Source organism: Phlebotomus papatasi, chromosome 1 (genome assembly GCF_024763615.1).
Source record: "Phlebotomus papatasi isolate M1 chromosome 1, Ppap_2.1, whole genome shotgun sequence".
In the NCBI taxonomy this organism is placed as follows: Eukaryota; Metazoa; Arthropoda; class Insecta; order Diptera; family Psychodidae; genus Phlebotomus; species Phlebotomus papatasi.
This window is the reverse complement of record NC_077222.1, coordinates 49,228,090-49,248,136: the sequence shown is the minus strand read 5'-3', so window position 1 is coordinate 49,248,136 and position 20,047 is coordinate 49,228,090. Positions and strand designations below refer to the sequence as shown.

Genomic DNA, 20,047 nt, shown 5'->3' with positions numbered 1-20,047 from the left:
TTTATTATTCCCTGACTTCTCCCTCCAATACTAATTAAAATCAATAAAAAGAATATTGGGCAGTGTGTCGCGGATTTATTTTAATTTTATTACGTGTTGAGCTTCATCGTTACATAGTAAAATCTCCGGGAAGGCATTAAAGAAACTGATTCTTGCCACCTCTATTATACCACTTAAATCTAGAGATAATCAGATAGAGCTAAATAGTTACAATAAAATAACGATACTCACATAAAAAAATCCATTAATTCACGGTAAAAAAAAAAAGAATTCACACTCTAGCGATAAATTCCATGGCTCTTTTATTTTGCTGTCTCAGGCGTTCTTGTTGGCTGACAATGGGACGCAGAACTAAGAGTCATCGGAATCCTCATCCGTTGTAGAATCAATGGACAAATCATTGCAATTATTGTCGGTATCAATTGCATCATTGCTCGTGGCCACAAGATCACTGCATCCATTCTTCTTCCTTATCAGATCGCCCCACAGAAAGTGGGTGAAGCAAATGGGACAATCACCTTCAGTTGGAATGTACTGATTGCACTCCGTGATGCATACTCTTGCTAGACAGATAATGTGGCACTGGAGCTTGCATCTTGGATTAATGCAGGTCAAAAGAGATTGGCATGGATTTTCAATGGGATTTTCGCAGAGTCTGCATGAAGGATCTTGTTGACTGTGCGTGGCTTCTTCGGGCCTATCAGGCTTCTTCTTCCGCTTGACATACCCATAGCATATTGCCATGTGCACTGGTGGCAGTTTTTCCGGCTGTAGAAGCATATAGATAAAGGGCATAATTATAATGTCTTTTGATGAGATTGTCGAGAGGGAATCACTTGCCGGAAAGTCACGGACGAAATCATCAGCCAGCCAACGAATTACCAGCGGCAGTCGATTCCACGGACCAATTCTGAGCATCTCTGTGAGAATGCGGAACTGTAGGTCAAATTTCCTCAATGATGATTTCTTTCCCAATCCGGGAATGTTCCTCAGACGCCGGGATATGTGAGGCTGTTGCCAAGCCCATTCAAACTTTTGAAATTTCAAAATAGAAGATTGCAAATGACGATCCTAAAGACATTCAACACCAAAACTTACCCTTAGAGCTGAAAGACTGTTGGGAAATCCATGGATAATAAGAATCATCTGCCATGGGCCCCTTTCGCTGGTTCTTTTTGCTCCTCCATATTCCTTTCCCTTGTTGTGCTGGGATATCCTTCTGTTGGGATCTACTGTATATCCTATGTAGGTTCTGCCTGCAAAACTACGTTTTTCACTGCGACTGACCAGCAGATATACCCCGTAAAAATCTTCCACAGTTGTCACATCCATTTCGCGGGAATCAACCGTGAATGTGAGGTTATCCCATGCCCCATTATTCCCGCCCCCGCCAGTCCTTCTAATTCCTTCTAATCACACCTATTGTAATCCTCGGATTTTCTCAAAGTGCTCCGATTGAGCTGAAATTCACAGGGTATATGTTTTGAACATCCCTGATGCCGAAAATCATAAGCCGGCAATTTCGGGTCCGGCTGCCGTCCGGCCGTCCGGAGTACGCAATATCTCTGGATTGGATAGACATATCTTCATAATTTTTTTTGGATAGAGATTTCTTCATAATTTGTTGTAAACTTCCTTTTGATAACTTTTCAGGAGACGAAATTTTCAGTTCAGCATTATTTTTCTTAAAAATGAGCCCCGAATGCGATACTTTTGAGTCAAAATAATAAAAGTGGCACTAATAAACTGTAAGTTAACTCGAGAAAATCTTTATAAAATTATTTAAAAGCTGCAATATTGAGAAATATGTTAGAAGAAACACAATAATATTTTATCGTAAATCGTTTATAAAGCCGTAACTTCCAATGTATGGAGATCTTGGAAGTTACGACAATTTTATAAATTTCATTATATCAATTTGAATTATTCTAGTGATAATGAGCGCCTTTATTTGACTAAATTAGTCAATAATACTCTTATCCCTGTCCCTAAAAGGTTTTATTTCATAAGTTTGATGGAATAAATTTTGTGCGCCACGTCGCTTGTTTTGTTTTGAATAAATGACAGATGGGTAGGGATTTTTTCTCGCAAATACAGTAGACTCTCTCAAATTCGGGCATATGGGGCCGAAATGTCAGCCGAATTAGACAGAAATTCGGGCGACAAATTTTTTGAAATGCAACGATTGTTTATTCATATGCATATATATATTGAGTTTACACACTGATATATATCGTAAATTGCATGAAAATCCCTTAATAATGCAAAATCACATCAAAAATAAGACAAACCATGCCAAATTTGAGTATATTTGATTCATTTGATAATCATAATCAAACTTGAAAAATGACAACAAACTTTTTTCAAATGTAACCGCTGCCCGAATTTAAAAGTAGCCCGATCTTAAAAGAGCCGAATTTGCGAGAGTCTACTCTACTGTATTGAATTAAAATGATTTTATACACTATTCGCACTGTCTTTCGATATTTGGAAGAGTTTATAAACGTTTTATTGAGAAATATTGCAATTTTGCTGCAAATTACAAGCCACGCAAGTGAGCAAAAGAAGTTACGGCAAATGCTGATTATTGAAAATTTTGTATGGAAATTTATCGTAACTTCCCCAAAAATGGAAGTTACGACAAATTCTGATAAGTTTTTCTTAATTAAGGGCACTTACGATAATTTTTGTTTAAAATAATTTTTATTGGGCTTATGAAAGTTTCTTTTTCACAAGTGCGTTTAATAAACAAAATTACGCTGATTCCAAATATGTATATATCTCAAAATCGCAAAAATGAAGTTACGATAAATGCTGATTTAACTGACGATATTTCACTTTAAAATATAGCACTCTCTCTCTCTCTCCCTTTCTCTCTCTATATTCGATTGTAAGGTGGCATATAAAATTCACGATCCGTGATGTCTTTCGCGGATCTTCGCGAGGCGCGAATTTTTTCGCTGATTTTCGCGGGGCGCGTAATTTTTCGCGAATTTTCGCTGGCCGCGATTTTTTTTCGCGGATATTCGCGGAGTTTCGCGGGGCGCGTATTTTTCGCGAATTTTCGCGGGGCACGAATTTTTTCGATGATTTTCGCGGGGCGCGAATTTTTTTCCCTGATTTTTGCGGGACGCGAATTTTTCGCGGATTTTCGCGGGGCGCGAATTGTTGCGCTGATTTTCACGGATCGCGAATTTTTTCTCGGATTTTCGCTGGGCGCGATTTTCTCGGGGTGCTGACAGAGGTTCTTAATGAATGTAAAGTTGAGGCCTCTATCTATCATAGTTTCCGAGATAATCGACTTTAAAGATTTTCAAACACTTACTGTGTTATCACACTTGCACATTAAAATTTTAATATGATTCACATTAATTGTCGCTGGTGAGTCCAAATGTGTAATTTGTGTGTTTGAATCATTTTATATTCAAAATTTAATCTATTTCTTGATAAAAAGGTAAACTTGGCCCGCAAAATTTGATATAAATTGATTTATAGCATTAATGCGATTTTCTCTTTAATTTTTTAATGTGAAAAATATTTATGCTTTAGGTAAATTTAAACTTATTTTTGCAGGCCAAGTTCACTTCTTTATCAATAAATAGAAAAACCCCAAATATTAAGTGACTCAAAGACACAAATAACATATTTAGACTCTCACAAGCGACAATTAATGTGAATCACATCAGAATTTTAATGTGCAAGTGTGATAACGCCGTTACGCATTTCAAATTCAATTTTTTTCATTTTGAAGTGAAATTTTGCACATATCAAGCCTAAAGGAGGCTGTAAAAGTGTATGTAAAGTTTGAGGCCTCTGTCTATCATAGTTTCCGAGACAATCTACTTTAAAGATTTTCAGACACTTTTATGCATTTCTAATCCAATTTTCCTCATTAATAACGATAATAAGTTACATACAATTTAAACGAAATTTGCATTATTTATCGTTCAAGTTTGCCACAATCCGAATTTGCAACGAAGGAATCACACCTCTATAAACTGATCTAGGCTTATCACTGGCTTTATCAATTTTATTGAAAGAATTTATTAAATTTTAAACCATAATAAAGATTTTGAATGATAGCATTAATTTTTCTTCCGTCGATTCTTTCCCTTCTGCCCAGAACTCTCTGGAATAATCACAGACCCTGAAGCAATTTCCTCCTTCAACTCCGATTTGGCAATCATACTCTGAGCCTCCATGTAGAAAGACAAGTCCCTGACTTGTTCCTTGAGATCCGCTATTGTAGTATCCCTCTCAGCCTGCATCTCCTTGAAACGCTTCTCCAGAGCTGTATATTTTGCCTGCCACTGAGATTGATTTGTCTGCATTGCCTTGCCCATTTGTCGCTCATCGGACAATTCCTTAGAGATTGCATTGAGTTTTGTGGTCAACTGAGAAACCTTCTTCTCCAGAGCCACCTTATCCTTGGTCAATTCCTTTACCTTCCCCTCTAACGTGGTATTTTGATCAACAATCTTTGCCGTATGAGCCTTTATCTTGTCCGTTTCGCTGGTCACTAAACTCTCCAGACGACTCAATTTCTCCTCGTAGTACTCTCTCTGGGCATCCAGCTGAGATGTCAGCAAATACGTAAATTCCAACTGCATTGAGTCAATTTTCTCCTCTCCATCTCCTTCAGGACTCTGAGTGGCCACAAGTTTGCCATCTGTCTTACTCTGAAGGAGCCTGTGAACAAAATTATCGCCCACATAGTCCCATACGCGATTTGTGCCCAGTTGCAGAGCATAGGTGTGATTGGTCATGCGATAGTGAGAAAAAGCATGGCCACCTTGGTACCTACCACACCCCACATGGCCACAAATCAGGCAGATCCAGAGGGCTTCGGTGCCCTCGCACTCCATACACACCGAGCTCTCTGTGAGTTCTGGAGTCTGGACACATCTGCAGACGGGACAAGTGGAGTCTCCCCACTTCACTAGGCAACTGGCATGGAAGGCATGATTGCACAGAATTGTCAGCACACCATCCACACTCTCGTCCATGCGCTCAAGACAAACTGGACAGGTTGGTAGCTCAGTGTGTCCAACTGGTGGTGTCTCATCAAAGCCCCACACTACACTGGACACCCATACTGCGTGACAGAGCGAATCGGGCTCGAGGCTGTTGTAGGGAACTCCATTATATGTCTCGTAGAACTCAATGGCTGATTCAATGGTGCGGAATCTGCAATCAATCAATTAAAAAAAAATTATAATAACGTCGGAACATGAATCTAGAACAAAATCACAACCGTTAAAATATTTCAGGTCGCCTTTTCGAAAGCCCCTGGAAAGGTTTTTTTTCTTAATATCTGAGGTCATTTGATAAGGATAAGAATAAAATTGTAGTATGTTATAGCCTAGCCTTAGACCTTTCCATCGGTGCATATAAGTCACCCTAAGAAGCCCCCTAATCCGAGCTAATTGAAGCAAAAACAGTTGCAACCGAAAAATAAATTTCTAAATTTCAAAGTTTTTAGAAGCGCGATTATGTCCTGTTGATAAAGCTACATAACTTTGTGAATAGATAAAGCATTTTCTCTGGGGTGACATGATAACTTATTTTCGATACTATCGACTGTCAATTTTGAAAATTTTAAACTCCTTCGCAATCTACTTCTTTTTTTTCAAACGTAAATTTAGTTTAATCGGTTCAATCACATTTTAAGAACCAAAGTGTAGGATAGATAACTGCAAAACGTTTGAAAAAGAAAGGGATGTGAATTTTGATTGTATGACATTTTCCAGATCTAAAAGGTGTACCGGAGATATCAAAATCTGAAATAAAGGTTACTTATGCCTTAACTCTTTAAGTATAACTCTTTAGAATATAACAAAAATTACCATTCTTAGTAAAAAGGGGTACATAATGTGATTGTAAAGATTTTCAGTTTGAAAGCACAAATTTTGTATTTCTTCAAATTTTACTCATAATGTTTTTTAGCGCAGTTACAGTAGAGTCTCTCAAATCTGAATCTCTCAAATTCGAACGACGTTTGGATTCAAAATGTCAATTGTAGGGTTATGTTAAAAAATTCGTGTTTTTTGAATGAATGAAAAACATATTTATGAGCTTCTTCCTGAATGTTTACACACATTGTAGTCGTATACAATGAAAAGAAAGTATATTACCACTAAGTCTTGTGAGAAAATACACGAATTTGATTCAAAGTACAATTTAATCTCACATGAATTTCGTTAGTTTTGAAAAAATCGTTCGAATTTGGGAGGTGAGAAATGTCAAAAATACCCCCCGAGCGTTCGAATTTAGAAGACTCTACTGTAATCAAGAACCCTTTCTACAAAGTCATTTAAATTAAAAGACGTTAATTTAACAATATTATGCCTCCAGCACGCCTTTAGATCGGCCAAAATTTTATGAAATAAAAATTCGCGTCCTTATCTTTCTAAAACGATTTGCATAAGTCTATCTCTTTCTTTCGGGCTCAAAATTGAACTGAACTAAATTCAATTTGGTATGATTTTCAAAAGAAGAAGAAGAGTGCGAAAGAGTAAGATAGACATATGCAAAGTTTTAAGAAAAAAAAGGATGTGAATTTAGACTTTATGAAATTTTACTGATATAAAAGATGGGCAGGAGCCACTAAGTCTTCCAATTTCGATAACTCAAGCTCAAATGAAAAAAAAATATCTTAAACAAACCTTACAACTTTTATGAACATTTGACAATTACTCTACTCGTACTCTCTTTTTGCAAATAATTTGTATCTTAAAGCTTATTAAGCTGAGAATCCAATATTTTTTAGATAAAAGAAACTTGAAAAAAAATCCGAATACAGAATATTTATTTTAAATTTCTTTTTTTTTTAAAGACAAATAAATTTGTATAAATAAATTCTTATATTTGAATAATATTTTGAGGTTCCAGTCTACGTTTTTATAGTTTCTTAGGTTATAATTAACATAACCTTACGGCGTTATCACACTTGCACATTAAAATTTTAATGTGACTCACATTAATTGTCGCTTGTGAGCGTCTAAATATGTTATTTGTGTCTTTGAGTCACTTAATATTTGGGGTTTTTCTATTTATTGATAAAGAAGTGGACTTGGCCTGCAAAAATAAGTTTAAATTTACCTAAAGCATAAATATTTTTCACATTAAAAAATTAAAGAGAAAATCGCATTATTTTTTCGCATTAATGCTATAAATCAATTTATATCAAATTTTGCGGGCCAAGTCTACCTTTTTATCAACAAATAGATCAAATTTTGAATATATGTAAAACGATTCAAACACACAAATTACATATTTGGACTCTCACCAGTGACAATTAATGTGAATCATATTAAAATTTTAGTGTGCAAGTGTGATAACACAGTTACATCGCTGATTAATTTTGTTGTATGAAAAAAAATATTTCTTTGGATTTCTTTAATTGATACCGTTGATGCTATGAAAAGTACTTTGGTTTTACCAAGGGGTAAGTCATATTGAGAAACCTTCGTCAATTGTCCGCGAAACCCAAGAAACCAAATTTCTGCATAGCAAAACCCGAGAAACCAGAAACCCTTGTCAGAAAAAATGGGGATGAGTTACCCCTTGGGTTTTACGATTTTTAAGTAATTACTAAAAATTTTAGATTTTTTATTTTAGGGTTTTGTTTAACATAGCCTTATATTTTATTTAAAAAAAAATAAAAATAAATAAATTTAGGGCTAAATTTTGTCCATGTTATTCGATTCAGTTTATTTGATATTTTCGGTTTTTGGATTTATCAAAAAAAATTACATAAACCGAAAGGTTAAATTAAGAATCTTAATGCCACACAGGCTAAACAAGATTGTTAGTGATTTCTTCTAAAAAAAACTTACTCAAGAAGCACCATAAACTGATTAGGTGATCCATCCCTGATGATGCGAACATGTTGGATGACGGAGTGGCAAGGAGCAACAAAGTTCAGGAGATCGTGACAGCTGAGAATAGCCGGAACAGCCAGCAAACAGAGAGTCTTTGACTGGCAATCCATCACATCTGTTCGCTCATTCTTCTTGTACAGATGTATAATCCCCTTGGTGACTTCCACGAAAGGATTTCCCGAGAAGAATGTTATGTCATCCGTTGCATCAGCTTTAGGGGGCGGAGTCTCATCCAGAGGAGTCACTTCTCGAGAATTCGCAGGCAGAAGCCCTCGAGAAGATTCCGTTGGTTCTAGAACGCGATTTGTGTAGTTTTCCACTTTGATATTTCTCGGTTGACGCTGACCACGATTGATTTGACCAGATCGTGGGACATTTGGGGTGTCTGAGGCAATAGCACAGGCCCCATCGGATGCTAAAAAAATTGTAGAATTTTTAGTAAGATAAATCATAAAACAAGGTCGTTGCTGGAGTACTCACTTTCTTCCTTTTCCTCTGAGCTCATTGCAGGAGCAATGTCAATTTCGAACTTGAGATGACACAGGGACACTAACACGGACATGAAGCCACAGAAAATGTAAAGAAATTCATCCAAAAACTATTTTTTATTGATTTTTCTCAAATTTTCACCTTTCTTTGTGTGAGCTTCCCGAAAACATCGCCTGCAACAGCTGATTCTATGTTTTTTTCCTCAGACAAATTAGAGGTTATGTTTATGTTTTTTGCATGTTTTCCCGCATTTCAAGGCATTTTTATAGTGAAAAAGATCGTGATAAATTAAGGATAAAATGCCAAATATTACAGTGAATGTGACTGAAAATCGAGATACTGTACTGAAGACTCTCGAGGAGACTATTCCGGAAAATTCTCTGGATAGTTTGATCAGTGCACTTAAGACAATAAAGGAAACCTCCAATGCTTACATGACTGAGTTGGTAAACAGGCAGAATTCAACGGAAGCCCCAGCACAGACCTCAAAAACAGGTAAGGCGCTTCTGAAAGATGACTGGGAGACGTATATTGAGTCTGTCAAATCCCACAGAAAACCACACAGAAGAGGAAGATTCGGAGGAAGAAGCAGGGGAGTCTGGAACAGCAAGTTCCCCAAAGAAGGCAAAAACATCATAGTTGTAGAATTTTTGTGGTAAAATAAAGTATCCCTTGATACCCAAGTAGCCCTAGGTCCCAGGTAAGATTTTTTGTTATTTTTTTCATTTGGATGGGGATAAATTTTCGAAGAATCAAATGGGAATTCTTACAAATTATGAGGTAGTTGTGATCTCAAGTGTTTTGGGGAGTTTATTGGAACATATTCCTGAAGATTCGTTCTACTGGAAGTATCTACTAACGTTATACAAAATTATCAGGGTAGAGTCTCTGAGGTATAAAGCAGAAAAATGTATCCAGGAGAGGGGAGAATCTGAAAAAGTTTTTGAGATTGTAGAAAAATACACGAAAGAGCTTCATAGAGCAGATCTTGATCAGTGGAAAATAATCTGCAAGGAAGAGGAAAACCTCTTGAGGAATGACCTCGAGGATGTGTACAGTAAAATTGATGAGGAAGTTTTAGTATCGAAGCAAATCCGGAAGTATTATAGGAGAAAGTTTCAGGATTTGACTACAAAATTCGAAAACCTGAAAGAAAGAAGAGAATGGAAGGAACCATTTTTAGGGCAGCGTTCTAATTTTGAAGAAGTCCTGCCCAGCATAAGAAGGGAAGTTACTGAACTTGTAGATTTGGGAACGGAGGGCAGTATGGAGATTGTAAACCTTCTGGATGAAATTGAATATTTGGAAAATCAGAAAATTAGTGATTTTCTTGTAGATAAATCCAAAGGAGCTCGTTATCTCGATTTCCTCATCAGGAAGAAGAAAATATCCAAGGATGAGGCTTTGAAAATGCTGGAGAGAAAATTGCCAGTGAAAAAGAAGAAGATGAAGAAGAAGGGATCGAAGAGAAAAAAGACCGGAAAGAAAATTTCTCGTAAAAAAACTAAATAAATTCCATGGAAACCAGAAGTAACAGAAAGATGGAGGCTTTTTTGAAGGAAGGACTTGGAGTTCTTCTCCAAAATGCTATAGATTCTCTCTTAATTATCAACCGAGGACATAAAGTCATTAAAAAAGTTGTCCAGAAGCGTCCAATCCAGGAACGATATCGTGAAAGAAACCCAAGTGCGGTGAAGGCAAGTCCAGGGAAAATTCATGAGTCTTTGCAAGCTGTTGGCAAAGGGATGATTTTTGTGAAGTTGGAGGAAGACATGTAAGAAATAGTCGAGGATTTAGAGATTCTATCAACTGATTGGTTGATTTTGCAGAGATTTCTTGAGGTACTGCTTGGAAGAAGCTCTGGTTGAGGGATTTCCTCAGCTCAGAGAAATCATTGACATGGTACACAAAGAAGGGAGGGAAGAGTATCATGTAATTGATGAATACAATAAGAACAAGAAACTCTCTCAGTATCTTGAGAAGAAACTACGAAAAGATTCAGAAGATTGTCGGAAACGCCTTAAAGATTGCGATGAGAAGCTCATTGATCTCCAGAATCAGCTGAAGGATTGCGAATTGGAGAATGCCATGAGATGTCGATTGGTTTTGAAGTGGGAAGCAACTCGCCATGAGCAGGCTCAAACGCTCTATGATCGGGAACGGGATATGCTGTTGCAGGAAATTCAGAGTGTCCAGAGGAAATCGAATGAGGAGAAGAGGATAATGAGCGAGATGGAGGTCTTTTGTCAGCATCAGATGGACAAACTCGAGGGAATGACCCAACACTGGATTGAGCGATACAACAAAGAACTCGTGGAACTGGATGAGAATCTACGATTGGCTAGGATTCAGATTGAGAGTCTACAGATGTGCATCCGGGACATGCAGGATTCTTTCAATGGGCGTCAGGAGGAGATTGATGAATACCTGGAGCAGAAACGCCTCGAGGATGAAGCTCGGCAGCTTGAGCAGAAAAAATGGGACAGTGCCGTGAGGATCCAGGCATGGTGGCGTGGAACTATGGTGAGAAATTGCCTGGGACCGTACAGGAAGAAGAAGAAAGGGAAGAAGGGAAAGGCAGCCAAGAAGAAGAAATAAATTTATTGCTAGTAACTTTCCCAGATTTGTGTCACATTCTCCAGGACAGTGGGCTGAGGTGATGTCTTGTGCATCATAAAATATCCCTGAATTTGTGCAGGACTCACAGGACGCTTTTCAGCCATGACTTTATCTGCAAATTCCTGTGCTTTGCTCCTATCATCTCCGTCTCCGTAGAATCTGTGGTACATCTGCTCCACCTGATGGTGTGAACAGTAGCCCACGTACTCTTTAAGATCCACCCTTCCTGGCCTAATGAGGGCTGGATCCAATCTATCCAGGTAATTTGTGGTCATGAAGAGAATTCTCGCTTCTGATGAAGCCACACCATCCAGACAGTTCAGCAAACCACTGAATGTGATCCTATTGAGACCTTCATAGGCAGATTTCTGCTGCTTAGTCTCTTCCCTGGACACAAAGGCTGAATCAATGTCCTCGAGGAGGATTATTGATTGCTGTGGAGCTACACTCAGTAGATGATTGAGCCTGTCATCTGAGAGACTTCGATCTGACAAATTCAGGACACAGATGCCAAACTCAATCTCTCCGGCAAGAGCTGTGATGAAGCTGGACTTGCCACAACCAGGAGGACCATAAAGCAGGTAACCTCTTCTATAGGGAATTCCCCGTTCGGAATACCACATGGGATTACGAATAAATTCCTGAATATCAGCTACAATCTTCTCAGCTACTCCATAATCCAGAACAACCGAAGAGATTGGTCTCCTTTTCCGGGGATGTCCAAAAGGACGCCATTCACTGCCAATTGCAGTGTACATGATGGTTTTCCCCTCCGTGTACTTTAGCGCCAATTGTCTGGCTAATAGAACACCCCAGTTATCTTTCTGAAAAGAAAAGCTTTTCCAAAAAGCCAGAAGAACTTACCTTCCTCGAGAATCCCAAAGTAGAGGTTTTTATCCCGACCAAAAGCTGTGAGAGTGACAGTTTCCCAGGGAACTCCCATATGCAAATCCAGGGTATGCTGTTCCCTGGCTCTTTCCACCTTGATCCACGTACTACCGTACCTCATGAAGTGTGTTCCGATGCTAGGAATGAAGTCATACTTTGTTTTCACGTGGCCAGTTTCCTTCTGTTCAAAAGACGTCTCTACACTGAGATGTTGAGTCTGACGAGCACCCCTCTGGGTGATCCATTGCAAGAGCCATTGGTAAGATTTATCACGACATGGCACCTCCAGGGTGATCATGTAGTGCCTCCGGAATAGGATGAGAGCACCCTGAAGACCTTTACGTAATAGCGCAGCACCGGCTCCGATGCCAAAAAGGCCAAATCCAGCGCCGAAATAGGGATTGTCAGACAATCCAGAGATATACTCCCCAATGGCCATGATCTGTCTTTGGAGTTAATCCATGAGAATCACAAATTCACTGATTCCCTCCACTTGAGGGACTTTTTCTATGTTTTCTTTGGAGTGTTTAGAAAAAGATTGAGGTTAGGTATGGTTTGTCAGCTGGTCCGGCGTCCTTTTGTGTTGTGTTTTTTTTTACAACTATTTTTCTTCACCAGAAAAATGCGGTATTTTCTTAGTTTTTCTTTGATTTTCTGTATTATTTTGTATATTGAATGTGTTGAGTACTGTTATAAGGGTGATAATTGTGAATTCAAAGAAGATCTCGGGAAATATTCCGACTGTAAGTTAACGATTTTCAGTGATGATCGTCTTTAGGAATTCTACAAATATATTTGTCCTTTTTTCCAGCAAATGATCCCATATGGACTACCATAGAAAATATGGAGAGAAAATACACTCCCTGCGTTCAGGGTAATTGCACGTGCAATGAATTGCAACTGCAGAAGGACTTTAGACCTTTCCTGTCCGGGATTACGCCCAAAATGCTCGAGGCTGTACGAAGTCGAGGAACAAGGTATAAAATTTTAGACCATAGACTCTATCGACAGCGTGATTGTATGTTCCCAGCACGATGCTCAGGTGTGGAATATTTCATAAAGCCACTGCTGGACAAACTTCCGAATATGGAACTGGTGATAAATGTGAGAGATTGGCCACAGATTTATCTGCAGCATAATAAAAATTCCGGACCGGTTCTCTCATTCAGCAAGACTGAAGAATATGCTGATATTATGTATCCAGCTTGGGGTTTTTGGGAAGGGGGGCCAGCTATATCACTCTATCCGACTGGCCTGGGCAGATGGGATAAGCATCGTGAGGCAATATCTGAGGCAGCAAAGAGGAATCCTTGGGAAGAAAAACAAGACAAAGCTTTCTTCCGAGGTTCACGTACGTCTGCCGAACGTGATTCACTGGTGCTACTTTCTCGAGAAGATCCGGAATTTGTTGATGCCCAATATACAAAAAATCAAGCTTGGAAGTCTCCAAAAGACACCCTCAATGCCCCACCGGCATCTGAGGTGAGTTTCGAGGAGCACTGTAAATACAAATATTTATTCAATTTTCGTGGAGTAGCGGCAAGTTTTCGTTTCAAACATTTATTTCTCTGTAAATCTTTGGTATTTCACGTGGGTGATGAATGGAAAGAATTTTTCTATGATTCCCTCACACCATGGGTTCACTATATTCCCCTCAAGTCCAATCCTTCGACGGAAGAAATTAGAAATATGATAGAATATTTCAAGCGCAACGATAATTTGGCCAAGAATATAGCAGAAGAAGGTTTTCAGTATATTTGGAATCATCTCAGGATGGAAGATGTAAGGTGCTACTGGGAGAAATTACTGATGAAATATGGAGAATTGATGATGGGAGAAATTGTCCGGGATGAGACACTTATTGAGATCTCATAGCAAAACCACTTCAAAGTGCTGCTTGATCGAACTGAATGAGAATCAACACGTAACTAGAAATTCCAGCAAAGATCTGCAACATGAAAGACAGTTTTATTCTTTCTGTACTGATTTTACTGATTTGTCCCAATAAATAATTTTTTTTTATATGAAATTTGTGTTTCTTACCGATGATACAAATCCAATGTCCAGAATTAAAATGCCACACACTTCGACTTTAGGCTGTTCATGCAAAACGAGTAGAGAGAATAATTCAATCTGAAATAGAAATGTTTTCCAAAAAGCCCAAAAAGTAACGCTTACACTGAGTGAGAGAAATCCGAAAAAAGTTAAAATTACATTCCGGAAATGTTAATTTTACCCTGCAGTATTGATCCGAAATCTGTGTAAATATTGTGCTTTTTAGGTGTATTATGGGTTAAAGTAACCCTTTTTCGTGTTAAATTTACCCTCAAAAAGGTGTAAAATTAACAATTAAAAATGTTGATATATTTTTACACCTAAAAAGTGTTAAAGTTACAAGGAAAAAGTTAATCGCAACCTTTTTTTCTCAGTGTAGGTACTCTGTGGATATATTTTATTAATTTATAGATAAAAAACAACGATTTAACATTTTTTTGATAAAAATTCTCAGCTCATACAATAAAATATTTTAATTTGGACATCTATAGATTTTAATGTTTGTAAACATCCACAAGAATTAGATTTTTATCTGTTCTAAATAATAAAAAAACGCTTTTCTCAGAATATTCAAATTTTTCCTTTGGGTACTTAAAATCCCAAGAGATGCGAAAATGTTAAGCGAGATTACTCAATTTAAGTCTAATATTTTAGGAATCTTAAGGGGTAACATCATCTTTGAAGTCTGAAATATAAGTGTGTTTCATCATATGAGTTTAAAGAACCTGTTTAGTATATATAAAGATTAGGTTTATTACATATAATTTAGATGCTTTTAAAAAAAATATTGTCCAAAATATTTTAGGAGTTAATACAATTGAATTTCGGATAAAAATAAGTTATCCGTTATGAACTGGTTCATAACCGATTGGAACTGGTTATTTTTATCGAAAATTCCAAGACCTGTTCAACGAGCTCAAACATGATCCCACTCGTATGAGAAATGCGCTCTAGACTCTAGACCCTTTTAAACCTTTGACCTTGAAAAACGGTTATTAGGAATGATTTAACTGTATGTTCGTATAAGGACGAAATGTCCGCCTGGATAATCTCTAAAACATATCTTAAAAAACGCACAAAGCGTTTTCGAGCAATTCCAAAAACATGATTCTTTGGGTAGAGGGAAAATAGAGGCATGTTAATGGTCCCAAGGTCGACTTATATGGGGGGTCTCCCGAAAGTCCCAAGGGTTTCAAGACTCTATATCTAACCCATCTAACCGTTTGGCCCTAGGCATGATAACGGTCGGACGTATAGACGGACAATAGCATTACGTCAAGAAACAAGAAACTTAAGATTTCCAAACTTCTAGTAAACTATGACCCCTTATGGCCTCTCTACACATTAGGAGTAATTTTCGTCAAAAATTGGGTTTTTGAATGAAATCGTCTACACTGTTGTATGTGGAAACGTCAAAATTCTTTCAAAAATGCAATTTTTGACGAACACTGCTCCCAATGTGTAGAGGCCTTTAGGGATTAAGGACTGAAAATCAAGGGATTATACATACTACTCTCTCGGTAGGGGAGACTGGGACAAAAAGTCAAAAATCGAAAATTTTAAAATACAATATCTTCCAAGATAAATAAGATAGCGGCTTAAAATTTTTTCCACAGCCTCCATAGGTCTTCTTCAATGTCGTAAGTTTGTTAGAATTTGAAGAAGGAATTTAGAAAATAAAAAATATTGTAAATTTTTAGCCCTATTTTTGAAATATTTTCCGTGCAGAAGATAGCAATCTACTTATATTAAATTTGATGCACTGATGAATATTTCCGAAATTATCTGGATATTCTTTGAATACGAATCCGCTATCTATTTTAGAATTTTACAAAGATTCTTTTCTCCAGAAATCCTTTTATTAAAAACGACCACTTGGGGTAAAAAGTAACAAAAGCTATGGAGCAAAAAGTAACAAAAACCGATACAATTTCTGATGTCCCACGAAGAAAAGAAACGTCAATGCTATGTGTCGCCGCTTGTTGTTTGCATTGGTCAAACGATTTGCAGTCTTTTGTGTGTTTTTTGTAAAATAGCTTAAAATGCGCTTTTCTCGCTCAGATAGAGAAAACGGTGTTTTACAAAGGTGTAGAAGAATAAATTTCCTATGAAAAATATGTAAACTAGGTATTTTACTTAAATTTACGGAATCTCGTAATAAAGCGAATCAAAATGTGATAGTATCTTATGCCTGATACTATTTGCCCCAGCATTTTTGATAATGGTCACAAAATTAAATTTTAGAAAACGGTTTGATAAATATATTTCCTTACAAAATAGAAGAAAATGACTCACAGAGTTGTAGAGCGGTAAATTTCCTATAAAACTGTGCTAATTAGAAATTTTGGAGGTGCTCGGGTAGCTTGTAAAAAATAAAATATCCATTTTGTGACTTTTTGTCCCAGTCTCCCCTAGAGTTTAAATAGGAGTTTACTTAGAATGGAGTTAATTTAAACTTTACATAGAAAAAATACAATTGAATTGCGTATAAAAAAATTAATTATCGGTTCATAACCGGTTCATTACAGATTTGATCATTACAGAACCGATCAAAACCGCATCAGTCTTGTCAGGGATTCCGAAATCTTTCCGACGAACTTAAATTTGCCTCACTATTGATAAATATGCTTTATTCAGAGCTATTTAAATGATTTATTAAACCTTTGATTTTTTTAAAAATCAAAAATAATTCAATAAAAATCATATCCAAAAAATTAAAGAAATCATTACTTACTCATTTTGAGATATCCCAAAAAATGGTTTTAGGTTTTGAAACAGTTATCGAGTTTTAAAAGGTCATATTAATAATGCGATGGTGCACTTTTTGAACCAATGGAGTTACTAGAAGATCCCTAACAGTCTCTTCACGGGAAAAATCGTAATGAAATATGACCTCAAATCTAAGAAAGGTCAGATCCAAAGCCATTATTGGTATATCGACAGTTCTACTCCACTCCACACTATTCTATCTGAGAATGACAACTTTACAAGAGAGTCATAAATTAATATCTCGTTACCCTAACGTCGGATGACCACCAAATTTTTGCCTTAGAATAATCTCTAAGCTACGGGTTCCCTATTTTTGTAAAATTACTAAACCTAATAAATAAATAATTCTTTTATTTAAAAACATTAAATCAGGGTTTCATCTTCTGTGTCCAAAATGTAGTCTTAACTAGCATTTATTGACTGCTAAAAAAAGTTTATTAGGATTTTTAAAAACTCACTCTAATGCAATTTTTGGGAGTTTTTTAGTTTATTTAATTTTTTCGACCCTAAGGTCCTATAAAGACAACGGCTGATCCCCGAGAATATTTAGTCTTTAAAAGTTGGCATGCCAGGATATTTATGCAAAGGAACGCTAATCGATGATCTTAAGCTCTCAGTGTATGACAATTTGGGACTAAACTTTACTGCCAAATTTTACAGATAAAATATGCTCAAAGATAAGCCTGATTATATTTGGATCCTAATGAGTGGTTTTATAAGCCTTTAGTTTTTAATAAGTTCGATAAGAACTTCTTGCATTTTCAATAGAAACCAAGATAGAAACTTAGTTATTAATTTCAATACACTAGAACCGAAGTAAAAACTAAATAAAAAAAATGTGAAGTAATTGAGCGAAACCAGTACCAGATTTTTAAATAGAGGATTCGCCTTTATGAAACGTTTTTAAAAAATCAGTGTAAGGCGTTTTAAAAATATGCTGAGATAGACAATTGCGAGGAAAAAGAAATGGTGTATTACAGTCAGCCAACCAAACTCGAATTTTGATAGTCACTTACGGAATCAAAATTAGAAATATTAAAAATATAGGGGAAAGCGCGCTACCTCCGGACTACTCAAGTTGCGAACAACTCATTTTTTCAATGTTTTTAATGAATTTTACCCATTATGGTATTACTTTAATTATACTTTTAATATAATTTTACCTAGTACAATGCCTTAAATTTCCAGAAAAGGGCCATGGGTCAAATCCAATAGAAACAGAAAAAATTAGTTATCCGAAGCTTGAGTCATCGGAAGGTAGCGCGCTTTCCCTTACCCTGTAAATACGAGACCGATTGTAGGTGATCAAACAGAGGGAAAATTATTGAAATCGTACTCGCACCCGTCAGCTCTTTAGAGGCCAAGAGAAATCGACTCGCACACTCAGCAGATTCAAATCCTTAATTATAAATTATTATAAATTATATTATAAATTATAAATATGAAGTAGGGGAAAGCGCGCTACATTCGGACAATTCATTTTTTTCTCTATGTTCCTTATGTATTTCACCCATAGCTCTTTTATGCAAATTTGCGGCATTCAACTAGCTATTAAAGTATAATATTATAATGGGTCAAATTCATTTATAACATATTAAAAAAATGATTTGTACGAAGTATAAATCGTTCGAAGGTAGTGCGCTCTCCCCTACTTGCTGCAAGTACTCAAGAATCTGCGGGGTGTGCGAGTGGATCTCTCTCGGCCACTAAAGAGCTGACGGGTGTGAGAACGATTTCAATAATTTGCAATCAGATTACACTATCGCCAAAGCTGTGATTATTAAAGAATCACGATTTAAATGGAATGAATTGTAAATAGTTCTTAAGAGTAAAGACTTACACTTCTTTGGAATCTAATGTCCATTTGGCTTGTTGGTATCCTGTGAAGGATCAATCCAGTTCGTTGAGCTTCAGTTCTAATTTGCTGAGCAACTATTCCATGGAGGATAAAATCGAGGTATCCAATTATAAGAAATATCAGTGAAGAAATGTTTGCCCACATATTTAGTTGGATATTTCCACGCATTTCCAATAAAATTACAACGTATTGCATAAAGATTTGGAAGGTTGTTGTAACGAAATTATTTACAATCAAAAGAAGCAGCTGGTATGAATAGAGATCTAAAAGTCCTTTTATTGTTTTCGAAAGATGATTGTAGTAAATGGCATATTCATCCAAGCGATCACTCAAGTTGCAACTGAAGGTGATTCTTTGAAAATCTTTCATTTGGCTTACATCTCTTTGTTTTATCTCATTGACAATTTTCAAAATATTCTTGTTAAGAAGCATAAAGAAGAATTTTGTTCTCAATGTGCCCATGAAGATGTATGTACTTATTGTGAATTGTGCAATATAGGGATACATGGCCACAAATCCGACGTATGCTGCTTCTTTTTCAAATTGCATAGCCAATGTTATAGAACTTAATATATTAAAGACTATGTTAAGTACTTCACAAAGAAAGATTTTTAAAAAGAGGTAGTAAAGCGGATTGGACATGTCTTTTGAAGATGCAATTTTAAATAGACATTCCTCAAATTCAGACATTACTGCCATATCATTTAAATATTTTTTAGTTTTCTTGCTATTCCACATTTCCCAAAAGTAGATCAGAATTAGCAGAGAGAAATTCAGTACAGCTGAAATGGTCCCAATAATCGCTGGTACGGAATTTACAGTGATGACTTCCCGAACTCCTTTGTAAATATAAGGCAAAACCAATGGGATGCAAATACACATTACAATAAAGAATATTGCTGAATATATCATATCGAATTTGGACAATTCAAATTGTCTTGTTTTAGTACTGTAGTAGACACATCTTAGTCCAATAAATCTGCCTAAACCTCGTACTAAACCTATTACAATTTTATACCCCCAAATAATTCGACGAGGTGCTCCAGCTCTCTCGAAATTCAACATTTTACTAAATACTTGTGATATTCTGACTAAGTCATTCTCTGGCTTTTCATGTGATTAGATAATTAATATTAGATGAGATCATATATTCTGTCAGTAGAAGAGGTAAAAAGTTTGGAGTGGTATATCTCAGCTCCTGATGAACATAATTGGATGAGTGAACTATTGTTGGAAAGCTTGGTTCATTAGCTTTCAGAATCTGGTATATGTAATTGGCTATGGGTAAATCATGGTCATCCAGAACCATTTATGTCGAAGAAGACACTTTTTGCAGCGTCATTTTTGACCATCTACTGCCGGGACCAGGAGTGACCCACAATTCTCGCACTTGGACTGTTCGTTAGAGGAACTCAAAGGGTATAATTTGTGGAAGAAACTTTTTTTTTGGACGTCTTACTTTTTTTTATTCATCGACTTTTGCAAG

General features: G+C 36.6%; 5 protein-coding genes across 6 annotated transcripts; 2 read left to right on the top strand and 3 right to left on the bottom strand.

The window, feature by feature from the left end:
• Positions 1-67: 67 nt before the first annotated feature.
• Positions 68-1,379, bottom strand: LOC129805446 (structure-specific endonuclease subunit SLX1 homolog). 2 transcript variants are annotated; one of them, XM_055853369.1, is made up of 3 exons: positions 1,099-1,379; positions 841-1,032; positions 68-768 (listed from the first exon to the last, which is right to left on the bottom strand). In XM_055853369.1, exons 1-3 carry the CDS (start codon positions 1,330-1,332, stop codon positions 352-354), a joined length of 843 nt encoding a protein of 280 aa, XP_055709344.1. In that variant the 5' UTR covers positions 1,333-1,379; the 3' UTR covers positions 68-351. The 2 variants fall into 2 exon arrangements, with proteins under 2 accessions (XP_055709344.1, XP_055709337.1); XM_055853362.1 differs by having other exon boundaries at positions 68-1,032.
• Positions 1,380-4,015: 2,636 nt separating this feature from the next.
• On the bottom strand, positions 4,016-8,559 carry LOC129804970 (BRCA1-associated protein). The gene is made up of 3 exons (XM_055852771.1): positions 8,364-8,559; positions 7,839-8,298; positions 4,016-5,187 (listed from the first exon to the last, which is right to left on the bottom strand). Exons 1-3 carry the CDS (start codon positions 8,443-8,445, stop codon positions 4,086-4,088), a joined length of 1,644 nt encoding a protein of 547 aa, XP_055708746.1. The 5' UTR covers positions 8,446-8,559; the 3' UTR covers positions 4,016-4,085.
• Positions 8,560-9,554: 995 nt separating this feature from the next.
• LOC129805413 (dynein regulatory complex protein 9) lies at positions 9,555-10,982 on the top strand. Its single transcript, XM_055853301.1, has 2 exons — positions 9,555-10,146; positions 10,202-10,982. The coding sequence occupies exons 1-2, from the start codon at positions 9,890-9,892 to the stop codon at positions 10,968-10,970; spliced, it is 1,026 nt and encodes a 341-aa protein (XP_055709276.1). The 5' UTR covers positions 9,555-9,889; the 3' UTR covers positions 10,971-10,982.
• LOC129805305 (mitochondrial chaperone BCS1) lies at positions 10,956-12,450 on the bottom strand. The gene is made up of 2 exons (XM_055853133.1): positions 11,856-12,450; positions 10,956-11,790 (listed from the first exon to the last, which is right to left on the bottom strand). The coding sequence occupies exons 1-2, from the start codon at positions 12,316-12,318 to the stop codon at positions 10,979-10,981; spliced, it is 1,275 nt and encodes a 424-aa protein (XP_055709108.1). The 5' UTR covers positions 12,319-12,450; the 3' UTR covers positions 10,956-10,978.
• On the top strand, positions 12,431-13,908 carry LOC129805314 (O-glucosyltransferase rumi homolog). The gene is made up of 2 exons (XM_055853145.1): positions 12,431-12,622; positions 12,691-13,908. The coding sequence occupies exons 1-2, from the start codon at positions 12,502-12,504 to the stop codon at positions 13,752-13,754; spliced, it is 1,185 nt and encodes a 394-aa protein (XP_055709120.1). The 5' UTR covers positions 12,431-12,501; the 3' UTR covers positions 13,755-13,908.
• Positions 13,909-20,047: the final 6,139 nt, after the last annotated feature.